The 14,138-nt window shown below is 46.4% G+C and overlaps 1 protein-coding gene across 21 annotated transcripts in view; it reads right to left on the bottom strand.

The window, feature by feature from the left end:
* ncor2 (nuclear receptor corepressor 2) overlaps positions 1-14,138 on the bottom strand; it is a 151,907-nt gene that overhangs the window by 75,693 nt on the left and 62,076 nt on the right. For 11 of the 21 annotated variants that reach the window (XM_083784875.1, XM_083784879.1, XM_083784873.1 and 8 more), the window contains exons 5-7: positions 10,456-10,638; positions 6,282-6,395; positions 710-766 (exon numbers count right to left, since the gene is read on the bottom strand). In XM_083784875.1, coding sequence (XP_083641001.1) covers positions 710-766; positions 6,282-6,395; positions 10,456-10,638 — 354 coding nt within the window. Of the gene's footprint in view, positions 1-709; positions 767-6,281; positions 6,396-10,449; positions 10,639-14,138 lie in introns of all 21 variants that reach the window. The other 10 variants (XM_083784860.1, XM_083784863.1, XM_083784877.1 and 7 more) reach the window with 1 other exon arrangement.

Here is a 14,138-nt window from a genome sequence, read left to right as displayed (position 1 = left end):
ATGGGCTTCTTCAAGTATAAAAATGGCTTATATCATGCAGGTTGAAGATCAGACAGCTCTTCCTTGGCTAATACATTTTAGAGCACATAGAAAAGATTTTACAGAGTTTAGTACAGAAAATAATCTGCAGGTTTCATGATATAATACAGCAAGACTGAACCTAAAGCTTTTGTTTGAATCAAATCCTTCCCAAACTGGCATACATACATAGTATATACTGTGTCTGTATGCACGCACGCGCGCGCACACACACACACACACACAAACATATATATTTTTTTGACTGTATAAGAGTTTGACAAATACATTACCATAGGGCTATGATTCTGTGGTCAACACACAAAGGCCAGTACATTGATCAAACGTGGCCTTTTTTCAGACAGGGACCCAAGAGAGGAAAGCCAAGGACTTTATGTACATTCATCATCACTGGGGAAGCCGACCACAGCCAGAGGAAGCATGGTTGTATTCTCAGGAGGGCCTGGCTTTACAGAATTGGCTACTCGCTTCTACACTAAACTAGCTCCTCCTTCTCGCTTGCTCAGCTCAACCCCCCCCCCCCCACCCCCCCCAACACACACACACACACACACACACACACACACACACACACACACACACACAAATCAAAAAGATATGTTTTAAAGCCTATGCTGAGAGAATACAGTTGGAAAAGAAGACAAGAGAAAGTTTACAGATCCAGACTCACCAGCTCCACCCGAGGTCCCAGTCCCTCCAGAATCCTATGAGCCTCTTCTGCTTTTTTCTGCAGGGGTAAAAAACAAACAGACGAGCAGCACATGTTAGCCAGCCGTCCGCACCTCTGCCGTCACCATGGCAACGCACTCAGCCCCGCTCACTCAATCACTGACGTTGGACTGAAAAGCGCTCCATTGGATGGACAGGCGAGGATGGCTGGGTGGGTCGTTGCATGGGGCTCTTATTAGGGCTTTTAACACGAGCTAGATTTGCAGTACCTCACCTCTGCTCCCTTGTTCTTTCTTCTCCCCCTCTTCCAGAGAAAGGACTGCTCAGCTCCCTGAGCACATGCTCAGCCAGGGAGCATGGAGAGAGAGGGAAGAGCAGGCAGGGAGAGAGAACCGAGTGAGCGAGAAGTCAGTGATTCAGTGAGTGAGTGGGAGAGAGAGAGAGAGAGAGAGAGAGAGAGAGAGAGCAGGAGAGTGAACAGAGTGAATGACAGAGAGATACAGGGCATAGAGTGAACGGAGTGAGAGAGAGAGAGAGAGAGAGAGAGAGAGAGAGAGAGAGAGAGAGAGAGAACGCACTGATGGGGACAGAGATTGGAAGAGTGAGTGATGGGGCTTCTGTGCTTATCCCATAAGACACGTCTGATGAAAGAGAGAGAAAGCTCAGAGACCCAGCACCCTCACCTCTGCTGCCTCCAGCACTCAGCCAGTAAAAATGGGATGGAGGTTTCCTGGCAGCTTCCTAAACAGAAGACGGGGGAGGTCTTGGCCTGGGGCGTGAGGACTGTACAGGCAGACTGGGGAGGAGGTGACCTCTCCTCACCTCCTCCATCTAAGATAGATTTACGTACCTGTATATCTAGCTCCAAAACAGGATCAGCGTGAGAAATGTCCCCTGCCTCGTCTACTCAGTGTTTTGGCCCCATTTCTCGTCTCTCTCTCTCTCTCTCTCTCTCTGTGTCACTCTCCATCTCTTATTTTCTATCCTGCCGCTCTATATACCTCTCTCCACTCCACTAAATCGATCAAATACTGTAGTAGATTCTCCTTCAGCAACATTTCCATCTCACTTAATTTCCTTTGGTAACCACGGTGCTGCAGTTGTCATGACACATGGGAGTGAAGCAGACAAGACAGAGACGGAGGGAACTGGGAGAAGAGATTAAGAGACATATAGACAGAGAGAGAGGGAGACAGAGAAGGGAGAAGGAAACATCAAGTGTGTGGGAGGAGGTGGACAGTTTTGAGAGGATGGGAGAGCCTGAACACCGCACAGCAGCGTTCCTGACAACATCTGTTCTCCGCCACACACCAAATCTCTCTCTCTCTCCATCCCTCCCACCTTGCTGGAAGGTACACCAGTTTCTGAAGTCAAATTGTCCAACATTCCTTTTAGTAGTATTTTTAGCAACACCCCCTACCCTAGTAGCTCTGTTGTCATTACAGCTGGAAAAAAAGAGCGCTAGATCCGAGGGTGTCTTGAAACGCAATATTGACGTTGCCTTTTAACCATCTTTCTCCCCAATTTAGTCGCTATGCCACTTGATTCCTTCCCACAACCATTTTTGTGTTGTGACTGCTGTTGTATCCCACTGACTCACCTACCAGTGAGGAGCCCCCACCGGGAGGACTTAGAGCCTTCATCCTACTCCCCCCACGCAACACTCCCACACCAGCCCGTAGGATTACATGCAGTGGCAATTATGACCCTCCCCGCCTGGCTTCCCTTCCCTGAACACCATGTAGACCAGGGGTGGGCAACTTTGACAATGGAGGCCCAATATATTTCCACACTTACCCCAGAGGGCCACATTGCATATTGCTGTTGTAGCAAAAAATAGCCGATCTACAAGCTCAAAGCACGTCGCACTGCAAAGCGTTTTGAGCTTGTAGATCAGCTATTTTTGCTATATTTGCATTGAAATCCTGAATATTCTTTTTGCTATTTTTGAATTGGACTCCTGAAAAGTAAAATAATTATTTAATTTCAAATGCATTTAGTTATAGTTATGTTCACTTTACAAACTAAATACAAATACATTGGACTTTATCACTGCACTACGCGAACGCCCTGTAACTGCATGTATTAACGTTACATTTCTGCTGTCTAAATAATTTTGGCACTTGGCCACTGACTCGCAAATAAAAAATAATATTTGAAAGAATGGTTATTGTGAAAAGTAAGATGACAATTGAGGTTACGCACAAACATGAGAGCGCCCCTTGTTGATTTTCTGCAACATTTCTCTATTGATGATGCAAGTTCAAAAGGAAACACGGATCCCCTCAAATGCAAATAGGATACGCATTTGCGCTTCAGCGAGTCATTTTGCATTGATACCATTTTCCACATCCCTGTTGCTTCCTCGTTGGAGAGCAGGTGTAACAGACTGCAGAGTGTTGCCTCAGCCCACAACGCTGATGGAGCCCTTAACGAGCTGCAGCAACTTATTAAGAAAGGCCTATAGTCCACTGGGAGGAGGAAATAGGAGCATGAGAAAAGCTCTCCATTTGGTCATGATATTCTCATTTCAACAGCTTGACTAATAGTGCATTGACCAACATGGCTACATAGTACATGACATACTTATTTACTTACTAACTATTATGCAGGCAGTCAACATTGGGGGGGTGGGGGGGGGGGAACGCAAAGGAGCCAAGATTTTCTCCAATACCCATGCTGCTCACACACACACACGTGAAACGCCAGTCAGCACCATCTTCATAATAGATAAATACACAAACAGACAGAACAGAACTATTCTTTTTATTATTCTAAACAAATTCAATATATATTTTTTTTTTCATGGAGCCCCAGGCCCGGCCCGGCCCTACTGATTAGCATACATTTTAGGGCCCGGCCCGGCCCTAAAATGTCGGGTTCGGGCAGAGTTTGAGAACTCTAACACACACACACACACACACACACACACACACACACACACACACACACACACACACACACACACACACACACACACACACACACACACACACACACACACACACACACACACACACACACACACACACACACACACACACACACACACACACACACACACACACACACACACACACACACACACACACACACACACACGAAGGTTGGTCCAGCCACCTCAATCATGCCCCCCAGTGGTCAGATACAGGGACTGTTACTGGAACAGTGGAGGGTTACTTTGGAGATGCAACAAATCAAACAGCAGCTTGATCATAACCTATTAATCACTTACCCTACCCGATACTTAGTTGACTGAGTCCCCCAGGACTCTATACTAGGCCAATCTCCTGTTTTTGCTCTACATTAAATATCTTCGCGAAAACAGCAGGTCCACCGAAATATTCGCCCCAGAGTTGGGAGGCCACAATTCAATTGGGTTAAGCCATGTGGCCGTAGTTTCCCTCTGCATGCAGCCAGTTAACAGCCAACACAGAGAGACAGAGCGCCCGACAGAGACTGAGACAAATCAGTCACAAGACAAGACAAGACAAGACAGAAAGGGCTAAATAATACACTGCGGTGCACGTCTGGAGGGTTCCATTTAGCTCAGTGCAGAAGGATTATCATAATGCAGCCTTGCTGTGCCTTCCTAGCACTGATGCCCGTAATTGCTGTGCGACAAATACGAGAGGAGTGAACTCTTGAGCTGCCCCAGTGCTTGGATAAGAAAAGTCAAAAAGGGGAGGGGGGTGCGTGTGTGTAACCCTGTCTGGGGAGAGTGGGTGACATTGAGCCTGAGGGTGTGTGTATGTGTGTGTGTGTGTGTGTGTGTGGGTGGGGGGGGGGGGAGGGGGGGGGGGGGGGGGTTGGGGGGACAGATGAAACCGCACTGACACCAGCTCAGAAGCTGGAGTAATTACAATCAGGTGGTGAAAAACACACGCACCACTCTCCCTGACAAGGGTGCAGTGCAGAAGACACCGGACAGGACGGGTGGGGGGATGATGGGGACTATTAATGCATACAAAGTGCATTGTGTATGTGCTGGTTGGAACTGCAGTAAGGCAGTATGACCTTCTGGGGGGGGGGAGAAGGAATAGCACATATGAAATATGCATTTGACGCTAGTACGCAACAGGCGTATGTGGTGAAGACGAGTATGACTGAAATGAACGGCTGAAGCCACCAGTCATGGAAGTACAGGGAGAATAAAAGAGAACATCCAGGCAGGACAGCAGGACTGAGTACTTCCTGGCAGCCAGAGAGGAAGTGGAAAGTGTTCCAGGGGTCACTGTGCATTGTGGAGCAGCACTGGTGAGTCATCCTAGCACTTCCAGCCTTTCATACGAGTGCGCCTGCCTATGAGCTTTCACCCACATCCTAATTCTGCCTGTATTCAGCTCTGTGTGATAAGTGCGTAGGGTCGATAGGCAGGCAGTTTGCTTGCTCTTTGATGGCTAATCAGAGAAGCTGTGGTTTCAGCAGTCTTGGGTGCACAGTGCACACACTGTGCCACGAGTTTGAGTCCGGCTTGTGTCTTGTTTTGTTGCATTCAATAACCCGTCACTCACTCTCATAATTAACCAGAGGGCTCTCCTGAGGACGGGAGTAAGGAGACTGTTTGAGCCAGCCAAGCTCTCTCTATGCCAAATGTCTTGATTTAAATTATAAGCCATATTGACTCCTGCAGTTTTCAATGCACATGTTGATAGTGCCGTCACCAAGACACGTCTGCTTAAAATACCATACACATCAGGGGACAAAAGGTAACATACAGCTCACCACTAGGTGGACTAAGAGCATTGAGAATGGCTCCATTAGCAAACAGGGCAACCCCCACTGTCCATTGTGACATTTACAAGTAATAGTAATTAGGCGTGACACTTCAACATCGGTTTATATACTATATGTAGCCAGTAGCCACCCACCAATATTTTCCCTTGTTTTATTGCCGCTGGTTATTATTTTATATATATAAAAAGAAAATCACACTCCTGTGAAGTAAGGGGCCCACTGTATCGGCCACATGACTTACGTCGCCATTTAGTGCCCTAAACAAACATTAAAGTCCATAGACTTGGCTGGCAAACGATTTACATCATAAGTGCTCCAAACAAATTGTAATATCCACAAAGTCCATAGACTTGGCTGGCAAACAATTTATGGCTTAAGTGCTGTACTCTAAACAAACATTCAAAAATATGACGTAATCTTCAAAAGCTATGCATTGGAGGGTTTGCTAATTAAAGGCAAAATAAAGAAATGATGAGAAAGAGAGCGAGTGTGTGTGTTTGTGTGCATTTTGGGTCAAGAGCAGCTCACTAGGAGTGTTTGTTGCGTTTGGGGCAGTGCTACGACAACAGTAACAAACGTGACAAGTAGATTCAATTCAACTCGTCTGACAGATTAATCTTTTTCCTATTGTATCGAATTTTAGGGGTATTTCACGTTTTAACGTCTACTCTGGCTTTTGTGTTTACAATTTATTTACATGTAACTTCAAACTCCTTTTCAACCACGTTAGACAACACACGTCCTTGGTTCTGCATGGTGACCGATATTGTCCTTCTAATGTCTGAGGGGGCTGTGCTTTTTCAATTACTTTGTCAATTTTCTTTGAACACACTGACCCTGTTCTCATCGTAGATGATCTGCACCAGGCTGCGGTGCTTGGCCTCGCTGGGCGGAGGTGAGATGGGGCGCTCCGGCTCCATGGGCTTCGCTGCCTCCTCCTCCAGCTGTTGCTGTAACACAAACACACACACACACACACACACAAACAAGTCAATGTACTGTAAGAATGCTGTGTGCTGTGCACTGTGCAGCAGTTGCCTATGGAATTAGCGTTGGAACAGTTGTTCCAAACAGAAACGACAGTTAACCTTAGAGCGACGCTAAACGAAGCCCAAAAGGCCCTGGTCTTCCAGCACATCCTGCGTGCGTGCGTGACAGAGAGGGGAGAGATAAAGAGAGTGAGAGACACAGAAAGAGATGAGCTCTCCCTCCTGCTCCCCAGCGGTGATGGGACTAACTGTCCTATTAGCCGTAACTCTCCAGGGTCCAGTTAATCAAAGGGTTACCACAACAGCCTGTAAACAAAGCCACTGCACTGCTGTTCGGCTAGAACGTGTGAATATGATGAGGGGAAACAAAGACAAGAAAAATAGAGAGGAAGAGAAGAGAGACGCAGTGGGACAGAAAGAGAAACAAAAACATGCATGCTTTGTGACTCCACCACTTTATCGCATTGGCCAAGAACCCTTTTACTGGAAGGGCCTTCAAGGTTGTTTGCTGCTTTCCGTCGTGGCATCATTACATCAATGAGAAACAGGAAGAATAAAAATAAAGACCTCAGCGCTGATTATCTAGTAAAAGCTGAACAAAAACGCAGAATGGAAACCAGTGTCTAATTATATTTATCAGTTCACTATGTGTGTATTTAAACTATAGAAAAGCCAGCTAGCAAACCTGCCTGCAGTCAGAGTGTGTGTGTGTGTGTGTGTGTGTGTGTGGGGGGGGGGTTATACTGTCTGTCTATCAGTTCAGTCCTTCGTGGCTCCTGGTACACACAACACCACTGACCACTTTCTTAACTTTCTTAATTTATACTTTAGGGGCAGCGGTGGCCTAAGGGTTAGAGGAGCGCCCTTGTTGCCGAAAGGTCGCCGGTTCGATTCCCCGGACAGGCAAAATCTGGGTGGGGAAGTGATTGTCATCACTCACCCAAGACCGCTGAAGTGCCCTTGAGCAAGGCACTGAACCCCCAACAACTCCCCCTGGAGCTCCTTAGTGGTCAACAGCAAGACTGTGGTTGTATTGGTCAGCTCCCAGGTTTAAGTGTGTGTGTGTGTGTGTGTGTGTGTGTGTGTGTGTGTGTGTGTGTGTGTGTGTGTTTCTATGTGCAGGGCGTTGCTGAAAATGAGCACTTGTGCTCAGCTACTACTCTGGGTAAATAAAGGATGAAAAATATAAAAATACTTGGTTGTGCATTGTGTTCCAACCAAAGCCTTCTTGACAGTGATTATCAAGCTGTGGTACCCAGTCTAGTGGTACGCAGAGCAGTCTCCAAATAAAAAGCGAAAAGATGTGTCCCGTAATGAATTGATACAGAAACCAAGCCAAATGACGTCATGATGACGTACTCCGGTGACATAGAGGACTAGGCCAAATCACCCATATGGGGATGATCTTTACGTCATTTCCAGGACGTCTTCACCAGTTGAAATAATATAGCTTATTCTGGGCCAGATCTGACTATCGGAATCTCTCTGATTCATCCAGGGACGTCCGTCTAGTGAAATCAGGTGATATTCTGGATCAGCATTTATATAGCACCTTTATCCAAGGCGCTTTACATAGATTGTGCATTACATTCACCCATTCACACACACATTCATACACCGATGGCGGAAACCATGCAAGGCATCAACCAGCACATCAGGAGCAATTAGGGGTTCAGAGTCTTGCTCAAGGACACTTCGACACTAACTCTGGGGGAGCCCGGGTTCGAACTGTCAACCTTGCAGTTACCATCCAGCCACTGTACCCCTGAGCCACTGCCGCCGCGTATGACTAGTAGTCGTGACTATTAGATTGAAAGTTCAAATCTATTTAAAACTGGGGATTGTTGCATGTCATATGCAGTACTGTTATCGAGGAGGGGCTGGGACCGTCCATCAGGAGCCCAGTGGCGTGCGATGAGTTGATCTACACTACAGTAAAGCGAATCCCCCGACATCGCCACGCACACGCACACACACTTCCCTCCGCTCCTGGCCAGAGCCTCAGCGGACAGAGAGATGCAGCCTCTAGCCAGGGGAGCTGCATGAGTGTGGGGCGGGATGGATCATTGTGTGCCACGATCAGGCACGGATAAGCATCTGCTGGAGGAAAAGAAACACACATTCCCAGAGAGCCCCCCCCCCCCCCACCCCCCCACCCCAAGCCCACCGCAGAGTAAAATAAAATAAACCAGCCGTCCTTGGCTGGCTGACACAACACAGACTGGAACCTGAGCCCCCCTCCCCCCTCCCCCCGCCCCTCTGCCAGGGCTCTTTAAATAAAGTTTTACCATACCACTTAATTACTCCAGATGTTTTAATGCTTGGAGGGAGCTTGAAAAGGGGGATGGGGAACGGGGCTTTTGGGGTGGTGGGGGGTGTGTGTTGGGGGGGGGTTGGGTGGACGATAGTGGTGGAAGCAGTATAGTGGTGGACGACTGTGCGTGCGGGGGGTGGGGAAAAAAGAAAACATCCATAAAAAAACAGTGTGTGTTGAAGGAGAGGGAGGTGCAGGGGGGAGGGGTCTTTTGATTTATTTTTCTTAGGTAGCAGAGCTTACCCTCTCAGTCACTCACAGGCCTCACCACACATCAGCCACCCACCGCACCCCCCCCACCCCCCCCCCCCCGCCCCCTGCCGGCTGCCCCAGCACGGCCCATCTACCCATCCACACCACCCTCCCCTGCCACAGGCTGCAGGTGGTGCAGATTTATAGAGCCGCATTCGAAGAGCCAGCCAAAAAAGAGACAAGAGAGAGAAAGGCAGAGAGAGAGAGAGAGAGAGAGAGAGAGAGAGGAGTGGTTGTAGATATGGGTAAAGCTTGGTGGTGGTGGGAGGTTGGTGGTGTGACTGTGAGGTTGAAGGCACTGGGGGTGGTGGTAAAGAGCGAGAGAGAGAGCGAGAGAGAGAGAGAGAGAGAGAGAGAGAGAGAGAGAGAGAGAGAGAGAGAGAAAAAAGCTTCACCGCACAGCTAAACATGATGTGGCAGGCGGCCAAGAGAGACTGCAATGGAGGAATACGAGGGGTTTAACAGTCGCAAAACCTTCGCAATAATCTTCCCCTAGCCCCCTGGGGGGGGGGGGGGGGGGGGGGGGGAAGAGGAGGAGGAGGCTGTTATTTATAGCTATACATATTTTTAACCTACTTTTGTCTTGTAAAAAATGCAAGGAGGCAGCAAAAGAGGAGAGAATGCAGCTGCCCAGAGGCAGAGTTGGGGAACGTTGAGCAAGAACGAACTGCGGCACTCCAATGCAGTAATTACAACACAACAAAGTCTCTGTTAAAAGACTTCGCGAAAATAAGTGCCAACTCAAGCCTGGCAGAGAAAGTTAGACCACACGTTAACGTTTTCTATACAAGCTAGATGCTGCCACTAAGCGGATTCAGTGATCATGCCAGCACTAGCCAAGTCTGGAACATTTACATGCAAAAACGATGGGTAAAAAAAAACACAGTTATCATGTGGTACCTCAAATCTGGTCAGATTTGAATGTGCACATTTGCAATGTGAGTTAGCCCATACTTTGGTGGCAAGTATTATTGTGTATTATTTTTAGTGGGACGTCTTAATGTTGTGTATTTTATGCACAAATAATGCTTTTTGATGCCTTTTAACGGTCATTTCCTAGTGATGCTGTGTCCATCCTAAGAAAGTTTCAAACATGATGCTATCCAGATTCTTCAATCTCAGAATGTACAGCAAATAAGTGTCATCCGAATGCAGACGTTAAGGTGTAAGGTAGGGATACACAACTACATGTAACTACTGCTATAATATCTACAACTGCAGTCCAAATCTCAAGAAGTTGCCTTCTATTTAAATGTTTTGTTAAAAAATAAAAAATGCAAACAAGATACAGTATTGCAGTTGTGCAGAATCCCTCGCCTATAAAAGAAAAAGAGGGAGAGGGGGGATAAATGTTTTATTCATATTCAAACTGACCAAATATTAAAGGATTAGCCATGTGACAACCTAGTGGTTGTTACTGTACTATCTTATGTTGTATGTATTGTTTACCTGTACCTGTTTCTTGCGTAGTTTGCTAATTTGCTGCTCCACCATGGTGATCTCTCTGTCCACGCGGTCCATGTTCTGGATCAACTCCTCCTTGGAGAATCTGGCCGGCAGCAAATCTAGGTCTGGGTCCAACTGGGCTGGACTGACAGGGGAGATGGGCTCCAGCTTCCCCATGGAACTGCCACGTTCCTGAAAGGGGAGAGCAGAGGAGGTTATAACATACAGGGTTAATACACCCCAAGAGCAAGAAAAACATTATGGCTCTCTCATTCTCAGTCTGTGGTTTGGCTGGGTAACATAGTGGTTAAAAACATCCTGCAGCCAGGAGTTCACAGGTTCAGTCCATGAAACAGCAGTGTGTCATTGGGCAAGACAATGAACACAGCAGCTCCCATGATGTGCATCACTCTGGGTCTGTGACAAGCTCGACATAAAACATTCCATACAATCAGCAGTGCGCTTCTTAAGCAATGGCTAAAGTGAATGGAGAAATAGAGTGCAGATGTCCATGACAGACCAATGATGGGAAGCGGATACAATAGCTACCCTGTGACATTGTGCAATTCTATGTTTAGATAAGGCTGATTGACAGCAGAAACATGACACTGGCCTGATTTACTGAGCTGTTAGGGGGCCTTAGTGGCACACAGCGGCTTATTGAGACCCTCTAGAATCTGGCCGTGGGTCTCAAGAGGACAAAACCACGGTTGGACCCCACCCAGTACACAGTGTGTCAACCCTTTTTCTCACTCTCTCTACATCCACCCATTTCCCTTCTTTTCCTCTTGTTGCGAGGGTCTGTGGGTTACTCCACACTAGACGCGATCCAAGACCTTGACTGCACATCCTTTGGGAAGGCAACGCACTCAAGTAATTAGGTCCTGTGGGTAATGAAAGCCTGTGTCAGTGTTTCACAGTCACTAGACCACACACACTAATGAATAAGAAGTCACAGCATAGGCTATGGCTAGGTGAAATGACTCACAACAAAGATGCAAGCTTGTTATCTTTTACAATGGTTGTTTGAAATGTGAAATATTCTGTTACGAAACGTACGATAGAGCAAGAGAGAGAGAAGGGGTGATGGTGATGGCTGCAATGAAGGTTGTACAGCAGACATCTTGGATAAAACTCCCAGCTCTAGAAGCTAGAAAACAGCTCTAGAAGCTAAAATAATGACAGCAATGCCTATCAGCTCAGAAATGGAAACATGCAGGAATATCTCTAAAGGCTGTGACACACTAAGCTGACGTCCGGCTGTCGATATGGACGGAAATTGGTTGTATATATCCTGTATGTGCATGGCTGTCGGTGGTGAGGCACCTCCGTGAGTCTTTCTTGACCCTCAAGCACAATCCGCATCGATAAGAGGGAGTGTGGTAGTAGAGTGGTAGAGTAGTAGAGTGGTGGTAGAGCTCTCTGGTTGTTTGTGAGAGAAAGATGCGTGAACACATTGAACATGCAATGTTAGTACAGTATGTCAAGAGCTAGGCAGAAAGCAAGTGAATGTGGGGGAGATGCACGATGAGGAGTTGTGTGAAAATGCTCCATCTGTTAGTTTTTTCTGTGCAATACTTCTGAAAACCTTTTTCTTTACACTGCAGATTTACTCTCATTCGCCGATGTGTAGTGTGTACACAGCGAGCCTACAGCCTACAGCTACAGGCCGAGAGCCCCTCCTATGTCCAGATTTTGGTGCGTGTAACCCACATTTTGTCCTAACACAAACATTAAATGCCATTGACAATGAATGGACAATTTTGGTGTCTAAGGTGAGGACGCAAATTGTGATTGGCCGGAAATTAGATGATGTATGATGATGTACAATGATAAGAGTGCCCCAGCTTTTGACCCCACACGTCTCAATATTTGCCATTGACAATGAAAAGAGAAATTAGGTCAAATGTCCGCCAAATCTCGTCCCCACACGTCTCAATATTTGCCATTGACAATGAAAGGAGAATTTAGGATAATAATAAATAGGACGTACATTTGTGGCAACAGGCATTCTGATTGGCCAGTATAAGATGATGCATGATGATGTACGATGATAAGAGCGCCCCTCTTGTTTATTTAACACCTTTCAACTGACGTCTGACCAGCCTGATCTCTACCATTAGCCTGACATAGTCAGGACAAGTCAGTTTGGTGTGTATAGCCACAATAAGCCACCAGCTTCACTGATTAGAAACTGTAGGCACGAGGGGAGATTATACCAAGATCAATGGTGGTCCTAATAAGCCACTGATCTCTGCAGTAAAACCAAGTCACCAACACATCCTCTGCATTGTGCTTACATTAAAATTGACTTAGGTGTGGGTGGACAACGTAATATCACAATTTCATTGGACAAGCGGAGGTCACAATTCACAAACATAACATCTGGAATTGATTGGCCAAGAGGAGGTCACAGACGTAACATCCAGATTTGGTTGGGCGAGCTTCGGCACAGTGCTCTGATCAGCGCGGCGTACTGTAGCAGCCTGAACATCTATAGTAATATAACATATGCCATGCCTTCCTCCAGTCTGTGCATGATGTGGTGATCCAGATCCAGCTCGGGGTTTTGTACGTGTTATTTTTAAGCCCGCTGAAATGAAGGTTATATAAGTGGGCTAATCTGGAGTCTAGCTCCCTGGACCTGCTAGGACTGAAATGTCAGAGCCATGGGGGGATTGAGGGGCTGTGTCGGATGAGGAGGCCCGGAGGCTGTCAGCGACAGTTACTCATACACACACACACAAATCCTTCATACACATCATACACTAACATCCATTCGCTCACGCACACTTAAACACAGGCTTCACTTTGTCAGAAATATCACCCTTTCTAAGCATGAATAAGGCTCCCCTCCCCCACTGTGTGAGGTTCAGCAAGCCAGATAGTATTGACTTCTCTCCGGGGAGAGAGCAGGCTGATTATGTAAAAGCAAGCAGACATTATGACATAACATAATAGACCAGTCTTCACTAGCACTTAGGTTCCTGGGAGATAGGGAACATCAACTAGCAAGAACAACATGTCTTTATTGTTCCCCGATGCTCGGATAGTGGTTTGATTCAGTTTTCTCAATACTTAATCCCATTCATTTCTAATGATGTATTATTGTCTTCATCATGCTTGCATTTTCGAGTGATCACAAAATAATAAGAATAAGAATAAGAATAAGACAACATAATAAAAAGCATAGTTCACCAGCTTCAATTCTTAACAGCTGGTGAAAACTCTATTATACCAAAACAAAAAACAAAAAGTGCTCAATGCTTCAAATAGACATGTGGTGGTGGGGTAAAGAGGTTCAACTGGGCAGCCTTCTAATACTTCCATAGTAAAGTCAAGGACACCGGCTAATAAGTGTTACACTCAAGAACACAGGCACTAACACTTTTATACCGATATCCCACAATAGTGGCGTAAAGAAGACGTGCCATTATTCTGAGTAAGGACTGCATACTCACTCCCCATTTTCTGCTGCAGTCTGAATTTAAACTCACCTCTTCAGACTAGGGTGACCATGGCATTTTCAAACCCACAAACCGGGATCCTTTTACCCTTCATGTGAGTAAGCACTGACAACAAGTATTATACGTATTATACGTATTATGAACACGTAACACTGATTACTATGGGAACAAAAAAAAGTACCTTTAAAACAACCCTGAAACAGGGGGGAAAGCCGGGGAGAGAGC

Source organism: Protomyctophum parallelum (assembly GCF_964188405.1).
Source record: "Protomyctophum parallelum genome assembly, chromosome: 15".
NCBI lineage: Eukaryota > Metazoa > Chordata > Actinopteri > Myctophiformes > Myctophidae > Protomyctophum > Protomyctophum parallelum.
This window is presented reverse-complemented; position numbering and strand designations above follow the sequence as displayed.